Source organism: Pelophylax lessonae, assembly GCF_965119305.1.
Source record: "Pelophylax lessonae genome assembly, chromosome: 7".
NCBI lineage: Eukaryota > Metazoa > Chordata > Amphibia > Anura > Ranidae > Pelophylax > Pelophylax lessonae.
Genome location: NC_138774.1, coordinates 211,935,658 through 211,951,259, shown reverse-complemented (window position 1 = coordinate 211,951,259; position 15,602 = coordinate 211,935,658). Strand labels below are relative to the sequence as shown.

The 15,602-nt window shown below is 43.2% G+C and overlaps 2 protein-coding genes across 2 annotated transcripts in view; both read right to left on the bottom strand.

The window, feature by feature from the left end:
- NSMF (NMDA receptor synaptonuclear signaling and neuronal migration factor) overlaps positions 1 to 15,602 on the bottom strand; it is a 90,129-nt gene that overhangs the window by 50,005 nt on the left and 24,522 nt on the right. The window contains exon 2 of the mRNA XM_082264415.1: positions 11,125 to 11,186. Within this exon, the coding sequence (XP_082120541.1) occupies positions 11,125 to 11,186 (62 nt within the window). The remainder of the gene's footprint in view (positions 1 to 11,124; positions 11,187 to 15,602) is intronic.
- On the bottom strand, positions 8,421 to 9,210 carry LOC309560763 (small ribosomal subunit protein eS6-like). Its single transcript, XM_082264416.1, has one exon. It carries the CDS (start codon positions 9,138 to 9,140, stop codon positions 8,493 to 8,495), a length of 648 nt encoding a protein of 215 aa, XP_082120542.1. The 5' UTR covers positions 9,141 to 9,210; the 3' UTR covers positions 8,421 to 8,492.

Sequence of the window (15,602 nt, the reverse complement as noted above, 5' to 3'; positions counted from 1 at the left end):
GATTAGTGATACAAAAAACAAAACAATTTAAGTTGTGATTTGTTTGGCATGTGGAGGGTACAAAGCAGGAAATGTAAACTTTGTGAGGGCTGCTTCACACAAATTGTTGACAAGCACATTCGTCATCAGCATCCAACTTAAATTTAAATATGGGTGCATGATCACACCTTCCTTTTTAAATCCATATCTGTCCAACAAAAAAAAAAAACCTCTTAGAGATTTGGGGTAAAACCCACACTCGCTTTATTTACAATGTAATTTATTTTCTTTCCATTATGTAAAACCCATCAGAAATATAATACCGTGTGAAAAAGAAGCTATAACATTACACAGAAGAAGAACATCTAACCAGATAGTGGCATGCTTGGGATTCAAACCAATGACCCCAGTGCTGCAAGGCAGAAGTGCTAACCAGTTAGCCACTGTGCTGTCACATGCCATCTCTGTGGTGTTAAAGAGCCCTGGGGGGCAAAAAGTTAATCAATGCAGATGTACCCATCTGCCATTGACCAACCTAATTCTGTGATATGCCATCTGGTTCCAAGGCTGGTTATAGCTGATTACTGTCAGCATGCTCCTATAGGACCATTTCTAATTTTGGAGCTTTTTGCTTGGCAAGAGGCTGCAATTGGTGCTGGTGTGGAATTCTCAAGGCTGCTATTTGTCCTTACCTGTGGAACACATATGGCAAGATTTGCAATGGTGGTGAAACCCTCCTACACCTAAATACTACATTTCTTTAGGCATTTACCTATAGGTGGTGGAATTACATCAGGCAGGAGTAGGGTTTCTTGATTCATTCTGTGTTATTTGGCGTTTATTGGTGTGTGAGTGTAGAATAGCGGTGTTACCCTCTGAATTTTGGTAATGACATTTTGCCTCTGGTTCTAATCGCGTGCTTAAAAAAAAAAAAATCCCCTATTGTTAACTATGCATCCGGCACCCTGCATGTAGATTAGGAGGCCGGATGCATGGATGGGGGGGGGGGGTGCCGCCCCCGCACCCCCAATGGATGGGCCGCCACGGATTTGGATTAATGATGTTGGTACACATATTACATTTTTGTGAGGAAAATGATGATCATTTGGAAATCTCAAACACAGAAAATTGTTACTAATTTTTAATTTGCATCAGCAATGGTATTGTGTGTGGTTTGTGAAGACAGCGGTGGGAGTTTTGGTTTAGATTTATACGAGATGGAGAGCAACAAGTGCATTATCTACTTTTACTTATTAGATGTCAAACAGCCAAGTCTCTGAGCATGCTCAGTGTAACCAGAGATATGGCTCCAATTGGCAAAGTGGCTGAGCATGCTCAGTGTAAGAAAATATATTTTTTACAAATGGCAAAGTCCCTGGGCATACACAATGCACATGGCAGTATATACTGCAGAGAATGCATATAGAATTTCTATTTACCTCAAATATGTTAACAAAATCTATCTATCTATCTATCTATCTATCTATCTATCTATCTATCTATCTATCTATCTATCTATCTATCTATCTATCTATCTATCTATCTATCTATCTATCTATCTATCTACACACTGATATGGACTGGGCAATGTGTTAGGAATCAAAAGATGCCACATCATTTGATGGAAATGAAAAGGATCAATCTACAGAGGGCTGAACTCAAAGACACCCCGAAAATCAAAGTAAAAAAATTATGCAGCAGGCTAGTCCATTTCACTGAAATTTCAATGCAGAAATTCAAAATGGTACTCAGTAGTTTGTATGGCCCGCCACGTGCTTGTATGCATGTCTGACAACGTTGGGGCATGCTCTTAATGAGACGGCGGATGGTGTCCTGGGGTATTTCCTCCCAGATCTTGACCAGGGCATCACTGAGCTACTGAACAGACTGAGGTGCAACCTAGCGTTGTCAGATGGACCGAAACAATGTGCCAGAGGTGTTCTATTGGATTTAGGTCAGGCGAGCATAGGGGCTATTCAATGGTATCAATTCCTTCATCCTCCAGGAACTGGTTGCATACTCCCGTCATGAGGCCGGGCATTGTCACACACCAGGGAGGATTCCAGGACCCAGTGCACCAGCATAGGGTCTGACAAACGGTCCAAGGATTTCATCCCCAAAACCTAATGGCAGTCAGGGTGCCATTGTCTAGCCTGTAGAGGTTTGTGCGTCCCTCCATGGATATGCCTCTCCAGACCATCACGGACCCTCCCCCAAACGGATCATGCTGAAGGATGTTAAAGGCAGCATAACGTTCTCCATGACTTCTCCAGACCCTTTCACGTCTGTCACATGTGCTCAGGAGCACAGGCACCAGTGGCTGACCTGCCAATTCTGGTGTTCAATGGCAAATGCCAATCAAGCTCCATGGTGCAGAGTAGTGAGCACAGCGCCCACTAGAGGACATTGGGCCCTTAGGCCACCCTCATGAAGTCTGTTTCCGATTGTTTGGTCAGAGACATTGACACCAGTGCCCTGCTGGAGGTCATTTTGTAGGGCTCTGGCAGTGCTCATCCTGTTCCTCCTTGCACAAAAGAGCAGATACCGGTCCTTCTGATGGGTTAAGGACCTTCTACAGCTCTGTCCAGTTCTCCTAGAGTAACTGCCTGTCTCCTGGAATCTCCTCCATGCTCTTGGGACTGTACTGGGTAACACAGCAAACCTACTGGCCATGGCATGTATTGATGTGCCATCCTGGAGGAGTTGGACTGCCTGTGCAACCTCTATAGGGTCCAGGTATCACTTCATGCTACCAGTAGTGACACTGACCCTAGCCAAATGCAAAACTAATGAAAAACAGTCAGAAAAGATGAGTAGAGAGGATATTATCTGTTCCAAAAACAGGAAAACATTACACTAGCCCTCACAAATTCACGCTTGTTTGGCATTCACACGTTTGGGAATTTACTATAGCACGGGCCAAAACAAATTGAGTGTAGGTTTGTGACTAGTTTTCTAGTCTGGGCATGCTCAGTTGTGTCAGTACAGAATTCTAAAAACAGGGTGAGCTTGGCTCTTCTCAGACTTTCAAGCATATTTCTGCTTTTACAACAATATTTCAAGAAATTTAAAAGCAGATCATCTCCAAACAATATACCACATGTTTAGGAACCATTTATTCTATGGGATTAAGCTTTAAACATTATTTCCATGTGCAATTCCCCTGCTTCTAGCATGACTACGGATTTAGACGGTCACTGATTTATGTGACCTATAGTGAATTTGACTTTGTGATTAAATATTCACCGCGTGCTATAGTGAATACCGTTTCTGACTAGTTTTATTTGATTTCTGTGGATTTTAGTCGCTTGTGACCATTTGTCCACCCATTTGCCAACTAGGTGCTATAGTGAATTAGGTAAATTAGGCCCTTGGTGTCAGCAGTCAGCCGCTTGCAGTGGTACAATACGACAGTGCAGGAAGGCTGAATAAACATGAACCTTGTAGCGGTATTTCAAGTTGGCGCGGAGTTAATTAAAACTCAAGTAGCAATAATTAAAACCAGCTTAGCTGCAATCTCCGCTCACAGCTTTCAATGCTCTGCAGCATAATAGAGACAGAAAGGAGCGTTCTGTAACCAGTCCAAAAGGAAACATTTATATCCTATATCGCCAACATACTGTGCCATGCTTTGCACAACTTCATCACTCCCTGTGCCAGGGAGCTTGCAATCTAACACCAGAGGCATACAAACTGATGCATGCATTTTAAACCCTGGTTATACTATAAAGTCATTTAAACCCAAGACCTGCTAGGATAAAGCTGAACTCCAGGCATAGATAAAAGGCAAATTAATGCAGGTCTGTAATCAATAATCATGTAATAATAAAAGAATAATGTAATCAATATTTAAGGCTTCATTTAGACATGAAGAACTGGGGTGACAAAAATGCACGGTTGTCTTTGCTGCCCACCAACCCCCCCACTTAAGCTACAATAGCAGTGGACAGGGGTTTTTACATGCAGTGGTTGCAATGCTTCGTGCCCGTGGCAAAATTTTTGCAATCAGTGGGTGGCAAGCCCGTTGAGTGCAACACAATGCTTTGTAATCAGCTTCCTGTAGTCTACTATACAGCAAAGGGAGAGGGAGAGGCAACACAAGTAGTGGTGCTATAGTGCAGGGAGTATGCCAATAGGAGAAGACAACAGAGGAAGAGATAGGGCTGCTTCAAGGCTTGAATGAGAATTTTTCCAGGTGAAAAATTCAGGAACTGTGACATGTCAGCCAAACAAATAGCATTTTCAGAGCAAAGCAATGTAATAGCCATGTGTACAGCAGCTGGCCCGACACAAGCAAGCCGTTCAGCCGGCCTTTGTCGAAGGGTCATGACTAAAAAAGGTTTGCCAACTGGCTCCCAGTCAGTGCCCCCAGCCAATGGCTGGGTACCATCAGGGGACAGAAACGCCGCAATATGGCCATATTACCTGGGTGCAGATCCCAGATTTTTTTCCAGCCCAATTCTGCAATTTTCTTAGCTCAATCATCATTGGGTATTATCTAGATCCTCAAAGAAAAGAATTAAAGCTGAACTCCGGGCTAATTAAAACAAATATTGTCTTAACACAAGAGGCATGTGTATTCTTATATAAATCTTGGTCTCCTTTGTATATCTTCCAGATCTGTGCAGTAATCCAGCACTCCTGTACTAGATCTCTGTGCAGAAGTTCCCTACAAAAAAGACCGGTTACTGCTGTTCTCCCTCATTGTGCAGGATGACTGGTCTTCTCTCCGCCCCCTCCTGTAGTTTTCTGAAGGCAGCCTGTAATGGGTGGAGCCTGCTAGGTCCCACCCACAGTTCTGCTCTCAGCACAGGCTATGTAACAGATGATTTGGGTTTGCAAATGCATTTGGTGCACACATTGGATTTGCTGTATACCCTTTGTGGCTATTGAGAAATGTATTTACGGTTATTCAAATAATTTGTGCCTGCAGTTCAACTTTAAAGTGCCTGTAAAGTCAAAAGGTTTCCTTTTTTCTAGTTTTGGATGGGTAAGAACTTTTTACTGCTGTGATGTACACACTAGGAAGATTTACTCTCACTATTGGGGTGCAGCGTGGGGCTGGTGCACTAGAACTTTTATTGAAGCAAATCAGCAACCGTTCACAACAAACCCAGTGGGAGAGCTACCCAGGCGGGTACACTCACAGTTCCAATGGCGTGACGGGCAAATTCTTGCCACAATGACTGCGTCTGTTTAAAGGGTGCAGAATGCGGCCTTGCCGTCTACTGCCCAACCAGCAAACAGACGCCACCCTATGTATACCCTCCTTATCAAGAACCCTTCCTTAACTCTAATCCTGATCCAAACAGATGGAGTATCTGTCCCTACTCATTCGCGTGCCAACCTAGGGCCCTAACTAGGCTCTGGTTGACCCATGAAGGCTGCTTGAGTCACATGGCTGCTTCCCCAGTGACCCAGGAAACTGTAGAGGAACCTAGTTCCTCCTAGCTTCCTCTCCAAGAACCGAGCCTGTGGCAAGCGCCCCCTGCCATGGAGAACATGGACTGCACTTGTCTACATGCTGACTTCTGGCCCTAGAACAGACTTATGGGAAATTCTAAAATTTTGAGCAGTCAAAAGAACAGACAATGAAAAAAATATCTTCAAATAGGCACACCTGCTCTGACGACAGCAGTCCAAGCAGGGAATTCCTCTGACTCTGTAGGGTTTTTCTTTCACTTCCTGAAGCATCTCTGGGACAGGAAATGAAAGGAAATCTGCCCGTAGGGACACAAACAGCAAAAAATTAATTAATTTATCCAAAACCAAAAAATATTAGGTTTTACATTCAATTTTAAAAAAAAAATCCTTTTCCTAAGATCTGTGTTTGTACATGTGCATGTTTAGCTAGAATGGAACTATTTTTTTTCCATTTTCCATTCTCGGAAGCAACATGCAGAGATGCCAAAATAAATAATTACCTTTAGACATCTTGTTGGTCAGTCATTGTCACTCAAGGTCACAGCAACAATGCACAAAGAGATCCCAAAACACTTGTTATAATTATAACTGGGAAACAAAGGCATCAGTGTAACATTAGAACCGACTATTAAAACATTGCGGGACGTGAACAATGAGACAATTTAGGTAGGATCTTGCCTTGGATCCAAAGAACAGGATGTGAACCTAGCAGGTTTTAAGCAGTTATATACACTTGGACATACTAATGCTTCCCTTATTTGGCCTGCAATAAAAAAGGGTTTTTGTTCGAGCCTCCCCTCCCTGAGTCTCCGTGGCACACAGAACGCTGTAAGGAACACAAAATTGCAAGTTTGCATCCTGGACGTACACAGAGTCTTTTGTGTGCTCTACAGAATGAGCGAAGGCCAGGAGCAAATTAACTTTTGTAAAGCCTAATTACTCGTTTCAATCAGCAATGAGAGCATGTTGCGGGTACGGAACCCTGCTGGGGAGCTGGATAATGAGATAAACAGATCAATGTAATTAGTTCCAATATATGTTTTTTTTTTTAATGTACAGATGTTCCCTGTTGGAGTGTCGCATGCTGCAAGAGCGGGCAAGAGGGCTTGGCAGGCAGCGCCTTTCCAGAACCCGAATGAGCAGCTGCTATGCCATATTACATAGATGCTCCCTGAGGTTTTTTTTTTTTTTTTTTTGCAATTTTTGGGTTTTTGAGGGCAACCTTAAACTTTCTTGGCAAGTTCATTCTAAAGTGTGAAACATTCATGAAATCTACAAAGGAAAAGACAATGATACACAACCATGGGGGCAGTAATATTTTTACTGTTGTTGTTAAAGTATAACTAAAAGGTTATATAAAGCTTTAGACTGAGTGGAGATCCTACAATGGGGACAGTAGCTCTGGTGACCTTGGTGACAACCAAAGTTTTCCCTCACTTTGAAGAGACTGCTTCTTACTTTCAGTTTTGGCTTTAGGAAATGTGAAGTCAAATTGCCCCCAATGAGGCACATAAGCAAAAAAACAAAAACCTGAGCCTATGGCATAGGTGGTCAACCTGTGGCCCTCCAGCTGTTGTGGAATTACAAGTCCGATGAGGCATTGCAAGGCTGACAGTTACAAGCTTGAATCCCAAAGGCTGAGACATAATGAGACTTGTAGTTCTGCAACAGCTGGAGGGCCACAGGTTGAGCACCCATGGCCTACGAAGACACTGTGTAAATCTAAAGTAGACAAAATCAACAGCACTCCAAAAATGACAGATCCCACATAGATTTGTGCGGCAAAAAAGTGTACAACCACCAATGTATTGGAGTCACTGTGGTCCCGTTTGTCAAGGTGACAGGGGTTATTGTTAGAAATTCTGTATATAGCCCTACAGAACAGACAGACTGTGCACAGTCCACATAGGCATTGCTGCTTAACTGCAGACAGGAAACAGGAACTTTATTCAGGGAAATTATAGTTTACCACAGAGCAGCTACAAACTTATAAAAACTGCCATCTACTGGTTGAAGAATATCGCTCTACCAAATACTGATGTACAGCAGTTGTTGCACAAAATACCATTCTGTATTCCAACAGTTATAACCCTCCCTTACTCTATCCAAAAGGGAAAAAAATATTGCTTATAGTTCTACATTAAAAGGAAAATACAGTGTGTATGAGTGAGAAAGTTCAGACTTCCACACAGGCTTTGGTCTAGGGCAGAAGGGCTACCAAATGTAGCACATCCACATCATGTTATCTGTGTATACGTAAAGGATACAGACTGTCACAACTACCCAGCCAGGTCTTTCTTGTTGTTGTCCCCATGCAGTCCCTACAAATTTGATGGCTGAACACTGTAGACCAGGGATCCTCAAACTACGGCCCTCCAGCTGTTGCAGAACTACACATCCCATGAGTCATTGTAAAACTCTGACATTCACAGACATGACTAGGCATGATGGGAATTGTAGTTCCTGAACAACTGGAGGGCCATAGTTTGAAGACCCTTGCTGTAGACTATATACCTACAGTTCACCATCTCTGACTCTGTACACCTGAAGAGAACTACAGTTTGCCCACCTCCTCTAGTCCTTAGTTCAAGTTGTACTGACAGAGTGGACAAGGTTCAGGCCTCTCCACCCCAGACTATGCTTGCATTGAGTAGCTATGACATCCGATCTTGTTAGTGTAATGCCAAGCCTGATATTAACTGGGGTTGCACCATAAAATATTTGGACTAGGGGGCAGAAGGTATACATTTGGCACAAATGCTGAGCACATATTTTAGCTTACTATATTAGTATTTTTATATGGCCTCAGAGGAAACCTGCACTGAGAAATATGAAGGCGGCCACTGCTAACCTCGTAAGAATACCAGTTGTGTCGTTTTAAGGATACGTTCTCCTTATACCATGTTACACCCATATTCAGGATGTAACATGTACATGTAACGGATGTACCAACCCCTGCTCCCACCTATCCCCCATTCTGACAGCTAGCGGGGAATCTTTTTTTTTTTTTCCATTTACAACAAATTTATTTAAACCATGAGGCTTTACTTCTGGCTGGATTCAGATTTAGACGTAGAGGCTCTCAGTGATTAAAGTCTACACCTCTTGGCAATCTGCTCCTGGCGCTTCTCCTTTGCTTCCTTTGTTCTCTTAGCAAGCAGCTTGGCATACTCTGATGCTTCCTCCTTATTCTTCTGAGTGCGCTGCTTCTTTAGGGCAATACGTCTGCGCTTGTGTTGAAGAACTCTAGGTGTTACAAGACGCTGGATCTTGGGGGCCTTAGTCCTGGGCTTCTTCCCTTCCTTAGCTAGAGGCTTTCTAACCACATATTGGTGCACATCATTTTCTTTGGACAGGTTGAAGAGCTTGTGGATTCTGCTTGCCCTTTTAGGACCAAAACAGCGTGGAACAGTGTTGTCTGTGAGGCCAGGGATGTCTTCACCTTTCCTGACAATCACCAAGTTCAACACACTTAAGTTGGCATCTACAATACAGCCATGCATAGACTTGTGTTTGCGCTCGCCAGTCCTCCTGGGGCGGTAACAGGAGTGACCCTTGCTCAACAGCAGATGAACACGTCCTTGGGTGAGAACTCCCTCTTTCATGGGGAAACCTTGCTTATCGTTGCCTCCACCGATGCGAACAACATATCCCTTCCATTCCTCACCCAAAGGATCAGCTGAAACTTCTGTGGCCATGAGTTTCTCATAAAAAGAGAGCTTGCAGCTTGCGTTCATCGTCAACTTCAATCAGCTTCTGGCAGGCAGTGGCTGGGAAAGAGATATTAAGCTTCATGTCTGCACAGCCTATCTCCGGTCCCCCGCTGGAAAGAGCAGCGGGGAATCTTTAACCCCCGCTAGCTGTCACAATCTGCAACACACGTAGCCATGAGGGGTCTCAGCCACGTCCTCTATTCACAGTTTTCTGCGAATGAGAAGACTACAAGGTCCAGCATTCCTTTGCGGTTGTCGGCTTGTAGTTCTCAATGAGCTACCATGGAGCTGTTAAGCACTGTAGTAGTTAAGTCTTCCTGTCACAGTGTAACTGCCTGGCCATATCGGAGGTACCGCCAGACATATACACAGACAATCTGCTGATCGTGGGAACAATGCTTTACAGGTCCATTACAAAAAAATGAATGCGTATTTTTTTACCTACAAAAAAAAAAAAATGTGCATTTTCTTTTTTTTTTTGTAAAGGTGAACTTATCCTTCAAAGCTGAACTCCAGACAAAAGGTTAAAAACACAGAGCACATATATATAACGGTTTTACCTGCCAAAAGGTTTTTTATTACTGTTCATTCAGTCCTGAGATTTTTCACAGCTCTACCATGCAGCACCACCCTGGATACTTTTTTTTTCTCTGCTGCAGTCAAATAATATCTGACCCTCCTCTAGATGAGACTGTGCAGTGAAAGGCAGCCTAAGAATTAGCTCATCTCTGTCAGGTTGCTCTCCCCTCCTATAAGCACGCTCATTGTTGGCACATGAGCACTGCGGTACAACTAAGTAGCTTCCTGTACTGCTTCTCCCTCTTCCAGCCTGAGCTCAGCTATACAGGAGTCAAAAGATTCTGATACCAAGTCACATTCAGGTACTTACACTGCTTACATTAACCACATACTGACCGCCCACCGTCAAATGATGGCGGAGCAGTGCAGCTATTGTTCTGGGATGCCGTCATATGACAGCGCACCAGAACTGCCTCTCTCGGGCGCTCGTGGGGGCGCGCAGTGCGGCGATCGTGGCCGCACCGTGTTGCTAGGACACGGCGCGACCCCGATCGCGGTAAAGAGCCAATGACATGGCTCTTTACCCATGTGATCGGCTGTGTCCAATTACAGCCGGTCACATGTAAATGAGGAAGTGCCGTTTATCGGCTCCTCCTCACAGGGGAAACTAGGACAGATAATCAGGGCACTGATCATCAGTGCCCCGATTACAGAAACATGAAAAACCGTGCCAATCAGTGTCCACCATCAGTGCCCATAGTGCTGCCAGTCAGTGCCCGTCAGTGCCCATCAGTTCCACCCATCAGTGCCGCCTATCAATGCGGCATATTGGTACCTCCTCACCAGTGCCACCTCATCCGTGCCCATAAGTGTCACCTCATCAGTGCAGCCTATCAGTGCCGCCTCATCAGCGCACATCAGTGAAAGGAGAAAAATAATTTATTTTCAAAATTTACTCACAGAAAATAAGAAAAACTTTTTTTTTTTTTTTAATTTTCTCTCTTTCTTTTTTTTTTTTGTAAGAAATAAAAAACCCAGCGGTGATTAAATACCACCAAAAGAAAGCTCTATTTGTGTGAAAAAAAAATGATAAAAATGTTTACATGGGTAAAGTGTAGCATGACCGCGCAATTGTCATTCATAGTGTGACAGCGCTGAAAGTTGAAAATTGGCCTGGGCAGGAAGGGGGTGAAAGTGCACTGTATTGAAGTGGTTAAAATGAAAAATAATCATAATGGTGTATTAATGAATACAGAGCTGCATTCATTTTTTTAAATGAAGATTGGTACATGCTTTGGCTATTAATAGGTTAGCTAAGAGTGAAACTAAACAATAAAACAGCATTTATTAATGACTTCAAAAATAGTAAAATACGCCATATTTTTTAATGCACATACGCTGATTTTTTTTCTCTACACTTTTACCAGGTCACTGATGACCCCCCTTTTATTAGTCAGTACTTATAAAGAAGAAGAAAGAGGGTTCTTACCGGAGCCGTTCCGGCTGTCGGGATGGGTCTGGGACAGATATTCTCCGAAAGCCCTCGCTGCTCTGCCATGGAGAGAAAAGGAATGGGTTAAAGGTTGAAATAAATCTTGCAGAATTTTTATTAATATTATAATAATTGTTTTCCTTTTCTAAGGAAAACCAGCCAGCTATAAAATCACTGACCTGGAAAAACACAAATCAGCTGTCACATCCACCGATGTGCATTTGCTAATTCTGGGTCAATGACTTTCTAAGCAGTGAAGTAAAGCCATAGGATGAAAATCTTAAAAACAAATCAGAAACAGCAGCTAACCCATTTCGACACTGACTGGCTCCCTTTAAAGCAGAACTCCAACTACCCTCTTTTTTTTTTTTTTTTTTTTTGGAAAAAGTGGAGAAGGGTTAGAGCCTCTTGCAGGTTTTGATTGCCATCTCTGCCTCCCTACTGGGGAAACCAGCAACAATAAAAACCTGTACAGCTGAAAGGGGTTGGAACTTATTTTTTTATTGCTGTCCTTGTGAAAACCACACCTCCCATTTTTAGAACTGGTGTCACAGGGACAGGAAGCGAAGGTAAATAAGAAACCACACACCTACAATACAATGAAAGTGTCAAACGAGCATCCAGGAGTCCAAAGTTTTTAATAATAAATTTAATTCATAGAAACAAACACAAAAACAAAAAAGAAAAAAATACACGTTTAAGGGGCCAGCACACTTCCCCCTTTGATAAACCAAATGGAAAATGGACCGCACTCAGGAGTAAATGAAATTAGAAGTATCCTTTATTCCTAATGAAGGATCAATACAGACAGTGCATTACCCGGGACATGCGACAGGTTGACGCGTTTCACGATACAGAGGATCGCTTACTTGAGTAAGCGATCCTCTGTATCGTGAAACGCGTCAACCTGTCATATCCCGGTGATGCACTGTTTGTATTGATCCTTCGTGAGGAATAAAGGATACTTCTAATTTAATTTACTCCTGAGTGCGGTCCATTTTTCTTTTGGTTTATCAAGTTTTGGATGGCGGATCCGACCTGCACCGGAGTGCTTTGTCTCACCTGAGCGGCTTTCCTTCTCTGCTTTTGTTTTACACTTCCCCCTTTATCAGGGATTAGAAACTTTTAGTTCCTTTGCTGCATTCACCAAAACTGGCTTAACCTGCCCTTCTGAAAAACTGTTACTTGCAGTAAATCACAGTCCATACAATCTATTTGGTATCTACACACCTGGGTCTGTTTAAGCATAATATCAAAAATTATTGAGCCCTGATGAAGGGGGGGGGGGGTGTTTGGCTCCTGAAACGCATTGTTTTTTTTCTCTCCCATAAATCAATTTTATTCTTAAAAACCTTGGGATTCTTCTTTCCATTCTGTTAACAAAAAAACAAAAAAAAAAAACAAAAAACCTTGGATTCTTTGATGTTTGTTCAGTGCAATTATTGGATTGTATGGACACTATATTGTCAAAAGTATTGGGACACCTGCCTTTACACGTACATGAACTTTAACCACTTAAGCCCCGGAAGATTTTACCCCCATTCCGACCAGGGGGTATTTTGCGATTCGGCACTGCGTGACTTTAACGGACAATTGCGCGGTCGTGCGACGCTGTACCTAAACGAATTTGGCGTCCTTTTTTTCCCACAAACAGAGCTTTCTTTTGGTGGTATTTGATCACCTGTGCGATTTTTTGATCACGCGCTATAAACAAAAAAAGAGCGTCAATTTTGCAAAAATAGCAATATTTTTCACATTTTTTTATATGAAATTCCCCCCAAAAAAAATTTAAAAATCAAAATTTTTTTACTTTTTCGGCCAATTTGTTTTATGCTACCTATGTTTGGTAAAAAAAAATGGCAAAAAGCGTATTTTGATTGGTTTGCGCAAAAGTTATCGCGTTTACTAACAAAGGGAAAAATTTCTGTCATTTTTGTTGTTTTTTTTTTTAACGTGTAATGGCGGCGATCTGCGATTTTTTTTTTGCGGTACTGCGACATTGGGGCGGACAGATCGGACCCTTGACTGACATTTTTGACACTTTTGGGGTTACCAGTGACATTTCTACAGTAATCAGTGCTATATATATGCACTGTTACTGTAAAAATACACTGGTAGTGAAGGGGTTAACTTTATTTGGGAGGGAGGGGCTGTGTGTATCCCTAGGGGCGTGCTTTCTACTGTGATTGGCTGGGGCTTGAGCTGTATGGACACTGATCAACGGATCTACATACTAGATCCGAGTGATCAGTATCCTAACAGCAAGGAGAATGACAGGTGGCTTGTTTACACGAGCTGCCTGACATTCTCCTTCTCCCCCGCCGATCGCCGAGTGACCGGCGGACATCGGGTCCGCCGGTCACACGCGCGGGGGGGTCTGTGACCACGCGGGAGCGCGCCTCCGGGGGCGCGCGCTCACTCCCTAGACCCTCACAAGCTAGTGACGTAGCCCTACGTCACTTTGCCTGTGAGGGGCTGACTGCCGACGTAGATCGGCGTTAGGCAGTCGGCAAGTGGTTAATAGCATCCCAGTCTTAGTCCGTAGGGTTCAATATGGAGTTGGTCCACCCTTTGCAGCTATAACAGCTTCAGCTCTTCTGGAAAGGCTGTCCACAAGGTTTAGAAGTGTCTATGGGAATATTTGACCATTCCATCCAGAAGCGCATTTGTGAGGTCAGGCACTGATGGATGAGAAGGCCTGGCTCGCAGTCTGCACTTCAATTAATCCTAAAGGTGTTCTATCGGGTTGAGGTGCAGGCCAGTTAAGTTCCACCACTCCAAGCTTGCTCATCCATGTCTTTATGGACCTTGCTTTGTGCCCTGGTCCAAATCATTTGGTGGAGGGGGGATTATGGTGTGGGGTTGTTTTTCAGGGGTTGAGCTTGACCCTTAGTTCCAGTGAAGGGAACGCTTAGGGACACCAAGACAAGGATACCAAGACATTTTTGGACAAATTTCATGCTCCCAACTTTGTGGGAACAGTTTAGGGTTGGCCCTTCCTGTTCCAACATGACCGCGCACCAGTGCACAAAGCAAGGTCCATAAAGGCATGGATGAGTGAGTTTGGGGGTGGAGGAACTTGACTGGCCTGCAAATCAACCCGATAGAACACCTTAAGGATGAATTGGAGCGCAGACAGTGAGACAGGCCTTCTTGTCCAACATCAGTGACTAAACCTCACAAATGCGCTTCTGGAAGAATAGTCAAATATTCCCATAGACACACACACTCCTAAACTTTGTGGACAGCCTTCCCAGAAGAGTTAAAGCTGTTATAGCTGCAAAGGGTGGGCCAACTCAATATTGAACCCTACAGACTAATACTTTTGACAATATAGTGTCCATACAATCCAATGATTGCACCAAACAAACATCCAAGAATCCAAGCTGAAAAGGGTGGGCGAACTCAATATTGAACCCTACGGACTAAGACTGGGATGCCATTATAGTTCAAGTGCATGTAAAGGAAGCCGTCCCAATACTTCTGACAATTTGGTGTATGTTGACTCTAAACTTCCCTGTTTCTGAGGGTGGTTACGGTTTTGTGGAGTGCTGCTGAACCATAGACAGTGTGCCCAGTGAATCTTGGTAAATCTGAATCCAGCGCCCCATTTGTTCTTGTGTTGTGAAACAGGGAACTGACAGATGTAGTAGCGAGGCTTTAATAAAAAGCAAACTAAATAGTTCTGGCAAGGTTGTGAAAAATTGCTGTGTTCAAGGATTTTGCCTCGATAACAATATGATGCAGGTAGAATATAGATTCAAATCAAATCGTATCCCGAAGTCTAGCATTTCAATCTTGAATAATTTAGCAGTACTTTGATATATAATGTATCAATACTTAGCCAACACACTTCCCAAACACAGCAATGCACAAAGGCAGGAACAGATGTATTGCACAGGTCACACCGCCTCTCCATCAATATTTCTGACATTTATTGCACTAGTTAAACCAATACCATTCTATTAAATGAAGCTTGTAAACTATCTGCCCATTAAACACTGGTGGTAACTGCAAAGCCGGCCAACATTGCAAGAAAGCCTTTAATCTATTGTCGGTATTTAGCGCGGTTATAATAGTTACCGCTCTACAAAGTAGTAAATCAAGCGATTGCTACATGTGAACAGATCAGCTAGAGACCATGGATAGAACTCTTCCTTTGTAATATAAATCCTTTCTCTATTTTCCACCTATAAATCTGCAAACAAATAAAGACTACAGCATCATTCCATTGCCGCCAAGCAAGCTGATGCCCCCATCCTACCTAAATACCAGGGGATCTGTGGCAAACAGCTGTATAGAAAGCCATAGGTCCTGCTATGATCTACTTATTGTTTTCTTTCATTTTACAGGTCTGTGATCTCTCATAGAACTGGACTAAATCTCCTGAGTTTTACTTCTCCTTTGGATCACAGGAGTGCAGTTCGTTCTGCACTCATGTGAACAGTTTTCAGCAGACAGTGAGCTGAAATCTG